The sequence below is a fragment of the Aythya ferina genome (assembly GCF_964211825.1).
Source record: "Aythya ferina genome assembly, chromosome: 32".
Taxonomy (NCBI): Eukaryota; Metazoa; Chordata; class Aves; order Anseriformes; family Anatidae; genus Aythya; species Aythya ferina.
In genome coordinates, this window is record NC_140329.1 from 1,666,541 (window position 1) to 1,681,092 (window position 14,552).

Sequence of the window (14,552 nt, forward strand, 5' to 3'; positions counted from 1 at the left end):
CCCCTACGTTCTTGGCTCCGCCCCCTACCACCAGCGGCCATCTTGGCTCCTCCCCCTAAACCTGTGACCACCTTGGCCCCTCCCCCTAACCCCAGCGGCCATCTTGGCTCCTCCCCTCCATTATTGGCCCCTCCCCCTACACTATTGGCCCCTCCCCCTAAACATGTGACCGTTGTGGCTCCTCCCCCCACAATTTTGACCCTACCCCCAACATTCTTGGCTCCTCCCCCTACCACCAGCGGCCATCTTGGCTCCTCCCCCCACAATCTTGACTCCTCCCCCTACCACCAGTGGCCATCTTAGCCCCTCCCCCTACAATCTTGGCCCCTCCCCCTAAACATGTGACCATTGTGGCTCCTCCCCCTAAGCCTGTGACCACCTTGGCTCCTCCCCCCACAAATTTGGCTCCACCCCCAACATTCTTGGCTCCTCCCCCTACCACCAGCGGCCATCTTGGCTCCTCCCCCTAAACATGTGACCATTGTGGCTCCTCCCCCTCAAACCTGTGGCCGTCTTGGCTCCTCCCCCAGAGCCAGCAGCCATCTTGACCCCACCCCCTACATTATTGGCCCCTCCCCCTATCATCTTGGCTCCTCCCCCTAAACATGTGACCATCTTGGCCCCTCCCCCTACAATCTTGGCTCCTCCCCCAACCTTGGCCCCTCCCCCCCAACCTTCGCCCCTCCCCCATATCCCACATCCACCCCCCCCTCCCCCTCTTGGCCCCTCCCCCTTCCCCCCCCCCCCACCAATCACACCGCCGCCGCCTGCCAACCTCTCTATTTATTGGGCGGAGCCCCCCTGCAAGCCCCGCCCCCTCCACAGCCCGGAAGGGGAGGGGGGAGGAGGAGGAGGAGGGGGCGGGGCCGAGACACCAAACGACGACTAAAGAAGGAAAAGGGGGCGGGGCCGAGCGAGGGGGAAAAGGGGGCGGGGCCGGCGGGTGTGTGGGTGGGGTGGGGGTGGGCGTGTCCGTGCGGGGGCCCGCCCCCCGGGGGGGCGGGGCTTAGCGGATGGCGTAGCGCACGTAGGGCACCTCGATGTCGGCGTCGCTGTCGTCGTTGCAGCACAGCTCGAACACCAGCGCCTTGACGTGGCGACCAACCTTCTTCTTCGACACCCGCGCCACGATCTCCGTCATCCTAGGGGGGGAGGGGATATGGGGTGGGGGAGGGGATATGGGGTGGGGGAGGGGATATGGGGTGGGGGAGGGGATATGGGGACAGTCACCCTATGGGGTCGGGGATGTGGTTATGGGGTGGGTGCTGGGCATGGTGGGCTTAGGGATGTAGGGAGGGTCACCCTACGGGGTCAAGGATGTGGTTATGGGGTGGGTTGTGGGCTGGGATATGGGGACAGTCACCCTATAGAGTCAGGGACGTGGTTATGGGGTGGGTTTCTCAACGTGGTGGTCAATGGTTGTGGGCTTGGATATGGGGAGGGTCACCCTATGGGGTTGGGGTCATGACTATGGGGTTGATCCTGGGCATGGTGGCCAACGGTGGTGGGCTTGGATATGGGGAGGGTCACCCTATAGGGTCAGGGACATGGCTATGGGGTGGGTGCTGGGCATGGTGGGCTTAGGGATATGGGGAGGGTCACCCTATGGGGTCAGGGACGTGGCTATGGGGTTGGTTGTGGGCTTGGATATGGGGACGGTCACCCTATAGGGTCAAGGATGTGGTTATGGGGTGGGTGCTGGGCATGGCAACCAGTGATGGTGGCCTTAGGGACATGGGGACTGTCGTATTTGGGGTCAGGGATGTGGTTATGGGGTTGGTTGTGGGCTTGGATATGGAGAGGGTCACCCTATGGGGTCAGGGACACAGCTATGGGGTGGGTTGTGGGCTTGGTGGTCAATGATGGTTGACGTGGACATGGGGACGGTCACCCTATGGGGTTGGGGTCATGGCTATGGGGTTGATTGTGAGCATGGTGGGCTTAGGGATATGGGGAGGGTCACCCTATAGGGTCAGGGACATGGCTATGGGGTGGGTTTCTCAATGTGGTGGTCAATGGTGGGGGGCTTGGATATGGGGACGGTCATCCTATAGGGTCAGGGATGTGGCTATGGGGTTGATTCTGGTCATGGTGGCCAATGACGGTGGCCTTAGGGACATGGGGACTGTCGTATTTGGGGTCAAGGACATGGCTATGGGGTTGGTTGTGGGCATGGTGGCCAACGGTGGTGGGCTTGGATATGGGGACAGACGCCCTATAGGGTCAAGGACAGGGCTATGGGGTTGATTCTGGGCATAGTGGTCAACAGTGGTGGGGTTGGATATGGGGACGGTCACCCTATGGGGTCAGGGACGCGGCTATGGGGTGGGTTGTGGGCTTGGTGGGTCAATGATGGTTGACATGGACATTGGGACCATCCCCTATAGGGTCGGGGACATGGCTATGGGGTGGGTTTCTCAACGTGGTGGTCAATGGTGGGGGGCTTGGATATGGGGAGGGTCACCCTATGGGGTCAAGGACGTGGTTATGGGGTGGGTGCTGGGCATGGTGGTCAACGATGGTAGGGTTGGATATGGGGACAGTCACCCTATGGGGTCAGGGACGTGGTTATGGGGTTGGTGGTGGGCTTGGATATGGGGAGGGTCACCCTATAGGGTCAAGGACGTGGTTATGGGGTGGGTTCTGGTCATGGCAACTGATGATGGTGGCCTTAGGGACATGGGGACTCTTGTATTTGGGGTCAAGGACATGGCTATGGGGTTGATCCTGGTCATGGTGGGCTTGGATATGGGGAGGGTCAACCTATGGGGTCAAGGATGTGGTTATGGGGTGGGTGCTGGGCATGGTGGCCAATGGTGGGGGGCTTGGATATGGGGACAGTCACCCTATGGGGTTGGGGTCATGACTATGGGGTGGGTGCTGGGCATGGTGGGCTTGGATATGGGGACAGTCACCCTACAGGGTCAAGGATGTGGTTATGGGGTGGGTGATGGTCATGGTGGCCAACGATGGTGGGGTTGGATATGGGGATGGTCACCCTATGGGGTCAGGGGCACGGCTATGGGGTGGGTTCTGGGCTTGGTGGTCAATGATGGTTGACGTGGACATGGGGATGGTCAACCTATGGGGTTGGGGTCATGGCTATGGGGTGGATGCTGGGCATGGTGGGCTTAGGGATATGGGGAGGGTCACCCTATGGGGTCAAGGACGTGGTTATGGGGTGGGTGCTGGGCATGGTGGTCAACGATGGTAGGGTTGGATATGGGGACAGTCACCCTATGGGGTCAGGGACGTGGTTATGGGGTGGGTGCTGGGCATGGTGGGCTTGGATATGGGGACAGTCACCCTATGGGGTTGGGGTCATGGCTATGGGGTTGATCCTGGGCATGGTGGCCAACGATGGTGGGCTTGGATATGGGGATGGACACCCTATGGGGTCGGGGACATGGCTATGGGGTGGGTGCTGGGCATGGTGGGCTTAGGGATATGGGGAGGGTCACCCTACGGGGTCAGGGATGTGGTTATGGGGTGGGTTGTGGGCATGTTGGCCAACGGTGGTGGGCTTGGATATGGGGACTGTCACCCTATGGGGTCAGGGACATGGCTATGGGGTGGGTTCTGGTCATGGCAACCAATGATGGTGGCTTTAGGGACATGGGGACTGTCGTATTTGGGGTCAGGGACATGGCTATGGGGTTGGTTGTGGGCATGGTGGCCAACAATGGTGGGCTTGGATATGGGGACAGTCACCCTATGGGGTCAGGGACATGGTTATGGGGTGGGTTTCTCAATGTGGTCAATGGTGGGGGGCTTGGATATGGGGACGGTCACCCTATGGGGTCAGGGCCGTGGTTATGGGGTGGGTTCTGATCCCCATGACCAACAATGGTGGCCATAGACATGGGGACAGTCACCCTATAGGGTCAGGGACATGGTTATGGGGTGGGTTTCTCAACGTGGTGGTCATGGTGGGGGGCTTGGATATGGGGAGGGTCACCCTATGGGGTCAGGGACAGGGCTATGGGGTTGATTCTGGGCATAGTGGTCAACAGTGGTGGGGTTGGACATGGGGACGGTCACCCTATGGGGTTGGGGTCATGGCTATGGGGTTAATCCTGGTCATGGTGGCCAATGATGGTGGCCTTGGATATGGGGACGGTCACCCTATAGGGCCAGGGACGTGGTTATGGGGTGGGTGCTGGGCATGGTGGGTCAATGATGGTTGACATGGACATTGGGACCGTCCCCTATAGGGCTGGGGACACGGCTATGGGGTGGGTGCTGGGCATTGCGCCCAATGGTGGTGGCCTTAGGGACACGGGGACTGTCCCTATGGGGTCAGGGCCGTGGTTATGGGGTGGGTGCTGGTCCCGGTGCCCACCGGTGGTGGCCTCAACCACGGGTGCCCCCCACCCCCAGGTCCCCCCTGCTCTGCTTTCCCCCACCCATGGGTGCTCCCCTTGTCCCCACCAACCCATGGGTGCCCCCGCCACCCATGGGTGCTCCCCCGCCCCCCCCCCCACCCATGGGAGCCCCCCATTGTCCCCACCCACCCATGGGTGCCCCCTTTTCCCCCCCACCCATGGGTGCCCCCCCGACCCCCCCCACCCATGGGTGCCCCCCCTGACCCCCCTCACCCATAGGTGCCCCCCCGACCCCCCTCACCCATAGGTGCCCCCCCCGCCCCCCCCCACCCATGGGTGCCCCCCTGCCCCCCCCCCACCCATGGGTGCCCTACGGCTGGTCGTGGCGCTCGCGCAGCTTGGCGGCCGGCATGAAGAAGGAGTAGAGCATGGAGACGCCCTGCGACAGCATCGTGATCTCCAGCCGGTGCTCCTTCTGGGGGGGGCACGGGGGGCGTCAGACCCACAACTGCCCCCCCGGACCCACAACTGCCCCCCCGGACCCCCAAGTGCCCCCCCAGACCCACAACTGCCCCCCCCAGACCCACAAGTACCCCCACAGACCCCCAAGTGCCCCAGCCCCCTGGCACCCAACTGCCCCGCTGACCCTCGGCTGTTGCCCCCCCGGACCCCTAAGTGCCCCCCCGGACCCCCAAGTACCCCCCCAGAACCCCAAGTATCCCCCCAGACCCCCAAGTGCACCCAAAGACCCCCAAGTGCCCCCCCAGACCCCCAAGTGCCCCCTTAAACCCCCAATTGCCCCCCCAACCTCCCACCTACCCCAGACCCCTGGCACCCAACGGCCCCCCTGGACCCCCAAGTACCCCCCCCGGACCCCCAAGTACCCCCCCCAGACCCCCAAGTGCCCCCTCCCCGGCCCCCCAGCTGCCCTCCCAGTGCCCCCCAGTGCTCCCAGTACCTTGAAGTAGGCGAGGAACTGGCGCAGCGTCATCTCCTGCCCGTCAGGCTGCAGCCCCTGCACCTCGAACCGGTCCCACAGCGTCCACTCCACCTCGTAGTACTGGGGGGCAGACCCACGGCATCGGGGTCAGACCCACGGCATCGGGGTCAGACCCACGGCATCGGGGTCAGACCCACAGCGAGCACTGGGATCCATATGGGGGCAACTGGGAGTTCAGAAAAGGGGCACTGGGACCCATGGGGAACCCACAGGGCTATAGGGCAGGGCGCTATGGGGCAGAGGGCTGTGGGGCAGAGCCCCAACCCCACTGGGAGCCTCAACAGTCCCGTATAGGGCAGCACCATTTGCCCCCAGGTCTATGGGGCAGGGCGCTATGGGGCAGGGCTCTATGGGGCACAGCCCTATAGGGCAGGACTCTATGGGGCAGGGCACTATGGGGCAGGGCTCTATGGGGTAGGACCCTATAGGGCAGAGCTCTATGGGGCAGAGCTCTATGGGGCAGCACCCTAACCCCACTGGGAGCCTCAACAGTCCCGTACAGGGCAGCACCACTTGCCCCAGGTCTATGGGGCAGGGCTCTATGGGGCAGAACTCTATGGGGCAGTGCCCTATGGGGCAAGACTCTATGGGGCACGGCCCTATAGGGCAGGGCTCTATGGGGCAGGGCGCTGTGGGGAAAGGCACTATGGGGCAGGGCGCTATGGGGTATGACGCTATGGGGCAGAGCGCTGTGGGGCATGGCCCTTTAGGGCAGGGCACTATAGGGCAGGGCTCTATGGGGCAGGGCGCTATAGGGCGGAGCTCTATGGGGCAGGGCTCTATGGGGCAGGGCCCCATGGGGCAGAGCTCTATGGAGCAGAGCTCTATGGGGCAGAGCTCTACGGGGCAGAGCTCTATAGGGCAAAGCCCTAGAGGGCAGAGCTCTATGGGGCACAGCCCTATGGGACAGAGCTCCATGGGGCAGAGCCCTAGAGGGCAGAGCTCTATTGGGCAGAGCTCTATGGGACAGAGCTCTATGGGGCAGAGCCCTATGGGGCAGAGCTCTATGGGGCAGAGCTCTATGGGGCACAGCCCTAGAGGGCAGAGCTCTATGGGGCAGAGCTCCATGGGGTAGGACCCTATAGGGCAGAGCTCTATGGGGCAGAGCTCTATGGGGCACAGCCCTAGAGGGCAGAGCTCTATGGGGCAGAGCTCCATGGGGCACAGCCCTATGGGACAGAACTCTATGGGGCAGAGCTCTATGGGGCAGAGCTCTATGGGGCAGAGCTCTATGGGGCACAGCCCTATGAGGCAGAGCCCTATGGGACAGAACTCTATGGGGCAGAGCTCTATGGGGCAGGGCTCTATGGGGCACAGCCCTAGAGGGCAGAACTCTATGGGGCAGAGCTCTATGGGGCAGAGCTCTATGGGGCAGGGCTCTATGGGGCAGAACTCTATGGGGCACAGCCCTAGAGGGCAGAGCCCTATGGGACAGAGCCCTATGGGACAGAGCTCTATGGGGCAGAGCCCTATGGGGCACAGCCCTATGGGGCAGAGCCCTACGGGGCCGGCCCCCTCACCTTGTTGCGGGGACAGGCGAGGGGCTCGGAGAAGCCGACGAAGGGCAGGGCGAGGTTGAGGAAGGCGTTCTTGTAGGAGGCCAGGCGCCGGTGGCCCTGCACCAGCTTGTAGAGCTCCAGGCAGCCCAGCCCCACAACCGCCGCCGTGGTGGTGGCGATGGCCGGGATGATCTTGCCCGCGATCAGCTTGCTCTGCGCACGGGGAGCGGGGTCACCAAGCGCTGCCCCCACCCCAAAACCCGGGTGTGGCCCCCCCCGACCCGTATCTGGGGGTTGTAGGGAGCCCGCGGCACCCGTGAGGACCCTATAGCATCCATAGGGACCCTACAGCACCCACTGGGAGCTTATAGCACCCAAAATAGACCCTACAGCACCCATAAGAACCTACAGCACCCATAAGACCCTATAGCATCCATAGGGACCCTACAGCACCCACAGAGAACCTACAGCACCCATAAGTCCCTATTTCACCCATAGACCCTACAGCACCCACTGAGACCCTATAGCACCCAGAGAGAACCCACAGCACCCAAAAGGACCCTATAGCACCCACAGGGACCGTACAGCACCCACTGGGACCCTATAGTACCCACTGGGACCCTATAGCACCCATAAGACCCTACAGCACCCATAAGTCCCTATAGCATCCATAGGGACCCTATAGCACCCACTGGGACCCTATAGCACCCATAAGACCCTATAGCATCCCTAGGGACCCTATAGCACCCACTGGGAGCTTACAGCACCCATAGAGAACCTATAGCACCCAAAAGGACCCTATAGCACCCATAGGGATCCTATAGCGCCCATAAGGACCCTAGAGCACCCATATGGACCCTAGAGCACCCTTAAGACCCTACAGCACCCACAGGGACCCCATAGCACCTGTAGGACCCCTATAGCACCCACAGGACCCCCCAGCACCCATAGGACCTCCCAACACCTATAAGACTCCTATAGCACCCATAGGGCCCTCACAGCACCCAGAGGACCCCATAGCACCCATGGGACCTCCCAGCACCCACAGGACCCCCACAGCACCCATAGGACCCCCTTTGGACCCCATAGCACCCATGGGACCCCCCCAGCACCCATAGGACCTCCCAGCACCCACAGGAACCCTACAGCACCCATGGGACCTCCCAGCACCCATAGGACCCCCACAGCACCCATAAGGTCCCTTTATGGCACCCACAGGACTCCCACAGCACCCCCGGGACTCCCCAGCACCTCTGAGACCCCTATAGCACCCCCAGGACCCCCGCAGCACCCATAGGACCCCCCTAGCACCCATGGGTGCCCCTTGGCACCCACCTTGTGCCGGTCGGCCGGCGGGATGTCGTAGTTCTCGGCCCGCAGGTTGGAGGCGGCGACGATGAAATCCATGTGGAAGTTGGTGTCGTCGTCCTGGGGGGGGGGGGCGGCACCCATGGGTGGGGGGGGTGAGGAGGAGCACCCATGGGTGCTGGGGGGCGGGGGAGGGGCGGCACCCACCTTCTCGAAGTCGATGGGGTACATGCGGAAGCCGGGCAGCTCCTCGGGGCTGGGCAGCGAGGCCTTGAGCTCCTCCAGCCGCCCGTCGTCTGCGGGGACGGGGGGGGCACCCATGGGACAGCAGCACCCAAGGGTGCCCCCGCAACGCCCGCAGCCACACACACGCCACCCCAACCCCCGGGGGTCCCGCGCCCGTGGTCTGCTGCCCCACTGCACCTGTGGGACTCCTGGCCCGTGGCACCCAGGGGTGCTACGAACCCGTGGAGTCCCGTCCCAGAGCACCCATGGGTGCTGCTAACCTGGATCTCCTGTTCCACTGCACCCATGGGTGCTATGAACTCGTCTCCTGCCCCATAGCACCCATAGGTGCTACAGAACCTTATCTCCAACCCCACAGCACCCATGGGTGCCCCAACCCCCCATCTCCCAGTTCATAGCACCCATGGGTGCCCAAACTCCTATGGCCTGCCTCGTAACACCCATGGGTGCCCTAAACCTGTATCTCCAGCCCCACAGCACCCATGGGTGCCCAACTCCATACCTCCAGCCCCACAGCACCCATTGGTACCCCAACCCCTATCTCCTAGTTCATAGCACCCATGGGTGCCCAAACTCCTATCTCCTGCCCCATAGCACCCATGGGTGCCCTAGATCCTTATCTCCTGCCCCATAGCACCCATGGGTGCCCAAACTCCTATGTCCAGCCTTCTGGCACCCATGGGTGCCCTAAACCCAACCCCCCACCCCCCCAGCACCCAAGGGTGCCCCCCACCCCCCCCAACCCCATTCCCCCCACCCTTCCCACCTCCCCTCCGGCACCCACAGCCGCCCCAAAACCCAACCCCCGAAGCCCTCAACCCCCTCCCCTCGCCCTCCCGGCACCCATGGGTGCCCAACTCCACACCTCCAGCCCCACAGCACCCATGGGTGCCCCAACCCCTATCTCCTGCCCATAGCACCCATGGGTGCCCTAGATCCTTATCTCCTGCTCCCCAGCACTCATGGGTGCCCAAACTCCTATGTCCAGCCTTCTGGCACCCATGGGTGCCCTAAACCTGTATCTCCTACCCCACAGCACCCATGGGTCCCCAACTCCACACCTCCAGCCCCACAGCACCCATGGGTGCCCCAACCCCCACCTCCTGCCCATAGCACCCATGGGTGCCCTAGATCCTTATCTCCTGCCTCCTAGCACCCATGGGCTCCCTAAAGCCCTTCCCCCACCCCCCCAGCACCCAAGGGTGCCCCCCAATCCCCCCGACCCCATTCCCCCCACCCTTCCCACCTCCCCTCCGGCACCCCCGGCCGCCCCAAAACCCAACCCCCGAAGCCCTCAACCCCCTCCCGTCGCCCTCCCGGCACCCATGGGTGCCCAACTCCACACCTCCAGCCCCACAGCACCCATGGGTGCCCCAACTCCACACCTCCAGCCCCACAGCACCCATGGGTGCCCCAACCCCTATCTCCTGCCTCCTAGCACCCATGGGTGCCCTAGATCCTCATCTCCTGCTCCCCAGCACTCATGGGTGCCCAAACTCCTATGTCCAGCCTTCTGGCACCCATGGGTGCCCTAAACCTGTATCTCCAGCCCCACAGCACCCATGGGTGCCCTAAATCCGTATCTCCTACCCCACAGCACCCATGGGTCCCCAACTCCACACCTCCAGCCCCACAGCACCCATGGGTGCCCCAACCCCCACCTCCTGCCCATAGCACCCATGGGTGCCCTAGATCCTTATCTCCTGCCTCCTAGCACCCATGGGTGCCCAAACCCCTTCCCCCACCCAACCCAGCACCCAAGGGTGCCCCCCACCCCCCCCGACCCCATTCCCCCCACCCTCCCCACCTCCCCTCCGGCACCCACAACCGCCCCAAAACCCAACCCCCGAAGCCTTGAACCCCCTCCCCTGGCCCTCCCGGCACCCATGGGTGCTCCCGGCACCCACCCAGGGCGGCGGCGGCGCTCTGCAGCTCCTGGTCGGAGACGTGGATGCGCACCCCGGCCTTGGGGGCGAAGGGGGGGACGCGGACGTGGCGCAGGAGCTCGGCCACCGCCGCCCGGTCCCGCGAGCCCGCGATGCCGTAGCTCTGGGCGAAGAGGTTGGCGGCCGCCATCACGTAGTCCAGGTGCAGGGGCTGGGGGCACCCAAGGGTGGCGGCGGGTGAGGCGGGGAGGGGTAAGGGGAAAGGTGGGGAGGCGGGGGAGGGGGTGGGGGGTGCCCAAGGGTCACGGGGTGGCGCCCAAGGGGGGTGGGGTGGTGGCCAAGGGAGGTGGGTGGCGCTTAAGGGTCATGGGGTGGCACCCAAGGGTGCTGGGGTGGTGGCCAATGGGGGTGGATGGCACCCAAGGGTCTTGGGGTGGCACCCAAGGGAGATGGGTGGCACCCAAAGGGGTTGTGTGGCGCCAAACAGTCATGGGGTGGCGCCCAAGGGTCATGGGGTGGCACCCAAGGGTGCTGGGATGGCGCCCAACGGGGGTGGATGGCACCCAAGGGTCTTGGGGTGGCACCCAATGGGGGTAGATGGCACCCAAGTGGTTTGGATGGTGCCCAAGTGTCATGGGTTGGCACCCAAGGGTGCTGGGATGGCGCCCAATGGGGGTGGATGGCACCCAAGGGTGTTGGGGTGGCACCCAAGGGAGATGGGTGGCACCCAAAGGAGTTGTGTGGCGCCAAACAGTCATGGGGTGGTGCCCAAGGGTCATGGGGTGGCACCCAAGGGTGCTGGGATGGCGCCCAAAGGGGGTGGATGGCACCCAAGGGTCTTGGGGTGGCACCCAATGGGGGTAGATGGCACCCAAGTGGTTTGGATGGTGCCCAAGTGTCATGGGTTGGCACCCAAGGGTGCTGGGATGGCGCCCAATGGGGGTGGATGGCACCCAAGGGTCATGGGATGGCACCCAAGGGTCTTGGGGTGGCACCCAATGGGGGAGGATGGTGCCCAAGGGTGTTGGGATGGTGCCCAAGGGAGATGGGTGGTACCCAAGGGTCATAGGGTGGCACCCAATGGGGGTGGATGGCACCCAAGGGTCATGGGGTGGCACCCAAGGGTGCTGGGATGGCACCCAAGGGTCATGGGATGGCACCCAAGGGTGCTGGGATGGCACCCAACAGGGGTGGATGGCACCCAAGGGTCTTGGGGTGGCACCCAAGGGTGTCGGGATGGCACCCAAAGGTCATGGGATGGCACCCAAGGGTCTTGGGGTGGCACCCAATGGGGGTGGAGAGCACCCAAGGTTCAAGGGATGGCATCCAAGGGTCATGGGGTGGCACCCAAGGGTGGTGGGATGGCGCCCAATGGGGGTGGATGGCACCCAAGGGTCATGGGGTGGCACCCAAGGGTCATGGGGTGGCACCCAAGGGTGGTGGCACCACCCAAAGGCCTTGCCATGGCACCCGAAGGTGCCCCCTCCCCCCAGCACCCATGGGTGCCCCCACTCACGTTGTCGGGGTCGAAGACGAGGGGGTGGGGGCAGCGCTTGGGCCCCGACCAGAAGAGGGTCCCCGAATTGGTCTTCTGCGGGGGCACCGTGGTGTCAGCACCCCAAAAACCCCAAAACCGCCCCAAAATGGCCCCAAACACCCCAAAAACACCCCAAAACACCCCAAAAATGCCCCAAAATGGCCCCAAACACCCCAAAATGGCTCCCGGGCAACCAAACGGCCCCAAACACCCCAAAATGGTCCCAACACCCCAAAACCACCCCAAACACCCCAAAACAGTCCTGAACACCCCAAAAGGGCCACCAGGCATCCCAAAACAGCCCCAAACACCCCAAAACAGCCCCAAACACCCCAAAACCGCCCCAAAATGGCCCCAAACACCCCAAAACCACCCCAAAACACCCCAAAAATGCCCCAAAATGGCCCCAAACACCCCAAAATGGCTTCCGGGCAAGAAAACGGCCCCAAACATCCCAAAATGGTCCCAACACCCCAAAACCACCCCAAAATGGCCCCAAACACCCCAAAACCACCCCAAAATGGCCCCAAACACCCCAAAACAGCCCCAAACACCCCAAAACCGCCCCCAAATGGCCCCAAACACCCCAAAATGCCCCCCAGGCAACCAAACGGCCCCAAAAAATCCCAAATGACCCCAACACCCCAAAAGGGCCACCTGACACCCCAAAACAGCCCCAAACACCCCAAAACAGCCCCAAACGCCCCTAAACGGACCCAAACACCCCCAAATTTCACCCAATACCCCAACGCGGCCCCTGGGCACCCGAAAATGATCCCAAATACCCCAAAGCGGTCCCCGGCCACCCCAAAATGGCCCCAAACACCCCAAAACAGCCCAAAACAGCCCAAAATGGCCCAATGTCCCCAATACTCTCGGTGACCCCAAGGACCCCAATGTCCCTGATGCCATCACTGACCCCAATGACCCCAATGTCCCCATTGACCCCAATGACCCCAATACCCTGGGTGACCCTACTGACCCCAATGACCCCACTGACCCTAATGACCCCAATGACCCCAACACCCCCAATGACCTCAATGACCCCAATGCCCCTATTGACCCCAATCCCCCCGATGACCCCAATGACCCCAACGCCCCCGATGACCCCAATGTCCCCATTGACCCCAATGACCCCAATGTCCCCAACGCCCCCAATGACCCCAATGTCCCCATTGACCCCAATGACCCCAATGTCCCCAATGACCCCAACGCCCCCAATGACCCCATTGACCCCAATCCCCCTGATGACCCCATTGTCCTTGATTTCCCCATTGACCCCAATGACCTCAATACCCCGGATGACCCCAATGTCCCAAATGACCCCAACGCCCCCAATGACCCCAATGTCCCCAACAGCCCCAATGACCCCAATGTCCCCATTGACCCCAATGTCCCCATTGACCCCAATGACCTCAATGTCCCCAATGACCCCAACACCCCCAATGACCCCAATGTCCCCATTGACCCCAACGCCCCCAATGTCCCCAATGACCCCAATCCCCCCGATGTCCCCATTGACCCCAATGACCCCATTGACCCCAATGACCCCATTGATCCCAATGTCCCCATTGACCCCAATGACCTCAATGTCCCCATTGACCCCAACGCCCCCAATGACAACAATGACCCCAATGTCCCCATTGACCCCAATGACCTCAATGTCCCTAATGACCCCAATACTCCTGATGACCCCAATGTCCCCATTGATCCCAATGACCTCAATACCCCAGATGACCTAAATGTCCCCAACACCCCCAATGACCCCAATGTCCCCAATCCCCCTGATGACCCCATTGACCCCGTTGACCCCACTGACCCCAACCCCGTACCTGCCCCGGGGGGAAGTTGTGCAGCAGCTGCCAGATGTTGTTGCTTACCCCAATGACCCCATTGACCCCAATACCCCTGATGACCCCAACGACCCCAATGTCCCCAATGACCTCGATGTCCCCATTGACCCTGATGTCCCCATTGACCCCAATGACCTCAATGACCCCAATGACCCCATTGACCCCAACGCCCCCAATGACTCCATTGACCCCAATCCCCCTGATGACCCCAATGACCCCATTGACCCCAATGACCCCAATGACCTCAATGTCCCTAATGACCCCAATACTCCTGATGACCCCAATGTCCCCATTGACCCCAATGACCCCAACACCCCCAATGACCTCAATGTCCCCAATGTCCCTGTTGACCCCAATGACCCCAATGACCCCGTTGACCCCAATGCCCCCGGTGCCCCGTACCTGCCCCGGGGGGAAGTTGTGCAGCAGCTGCCAGATGTTGTTGCTTACCCCAATGACCCCATTGACCCCAATACCCCTGATGACCCCAACGACCCCAATGTCCCCAATGACCTCGATGTCCCCATTGACCCTGATGTCCCCATTGACCCCAATGACCTCAATGACCCCAATGACCCCATTGACCCCAACGCCCCCAATGACTCCATTGACCCCAATCCCCCTGATGACCCCAATGACCCCATTGACCCCAATGACCCCAATGACCTCAATGTCCCTAATGACCCCAATACTCCTGATGACCCCAATGTCCCCATTGACCCCAATGACCCCAACACCCCCAATGACCTCAATGTCCCCAATGTCCCTGTTGACCCCAATGACCCCAATGACCCCGTTGACCCCAATGCCCCCGGTGCCCCGTACCTGCCCCGGGGGGAAGTTGTGCAGCAGCTGCCGGATGTTGTTGCTGTACTGGCGGTGCCAGTGGCGGCAGGCC

The 14,552-nt window shown here is 62.6% G+C and overlaps 1 protein-coding gene and 2 long non-coding RNA genes across 3 annotated transcripts in view; all 3 read right to left on the reverse strand.

Annotated features, from left to right (window-relative positions):
• Positions 1–768: 768 nt before the first annotated feature.
• LOC311425621 (ubiquitin-like modifier-activating enzyme 1) overlaps positions 769–14,552 on the reverse strand; it is a gene marked incomplete at its 5' end in the record, with an annotated part of 21,041 nt that continues 7,257 nt past the window's right edge. Inside the window, 9 exons of the mRNA XM_084501562.1 lie at positions 769–1,142; positions 4,700–4,800; positions 5,284–5,385; positions 6,846–7,037; positions 8,160–8,252; positions 8,340–8,428; positions 10,286–10,475; positions 11,781–11,855; positions 14,480–14,550. Coding sequence (XP_084357688.1) covers positions 1,007–1,142; positions 4,700–4,800; positions 5,284–5,385; positions 6,846–7,037; positions 8,160–8,252; positions 8,340–8,428; positions 10,286–10,475; positions 11,781–11,855; positions 14,480–14,550 — 1,049 coding nt within the window. The 3' untranslated portion in view covers positions 769–1,006. The remainder of the gene's footprint in view (positions 1,143–4,699; positions 4,801–5,283; positions 5,386–6,845; positions 7,038–8,159; positions 8,253–8,339; positions 8,429–10,285; positions 10,476–11,780; positions 11,856–14,479; positions 14,551–14,552) is intronic.
• LOC311425641 lies at positions 7,039–7,775 on the reverse strand. The gene is made up of 2 exons (XR_014686384.1): positions 7,523–7,775; positions 7,039–7,464 (listed from the first exon to the last, which is right to left on the reverse strand). It is a non-coding gene; the product is annotated as an uncharacterized lncRNA (long non-coding RNA).
• On the reverse strand, positions 8,438–9,546 carry LOC311425640. Its single transcript, XR_014686383.1, has 3 exons — positions 9,440–9,546; positions 9,237–9,400; positions 8,438–9,030 (listed from the first exon to the last, which is right to left on the reverse strand). It is a non-coding gene; the product is annotated as an uncharacterized lncRNA (long non-coding RNA).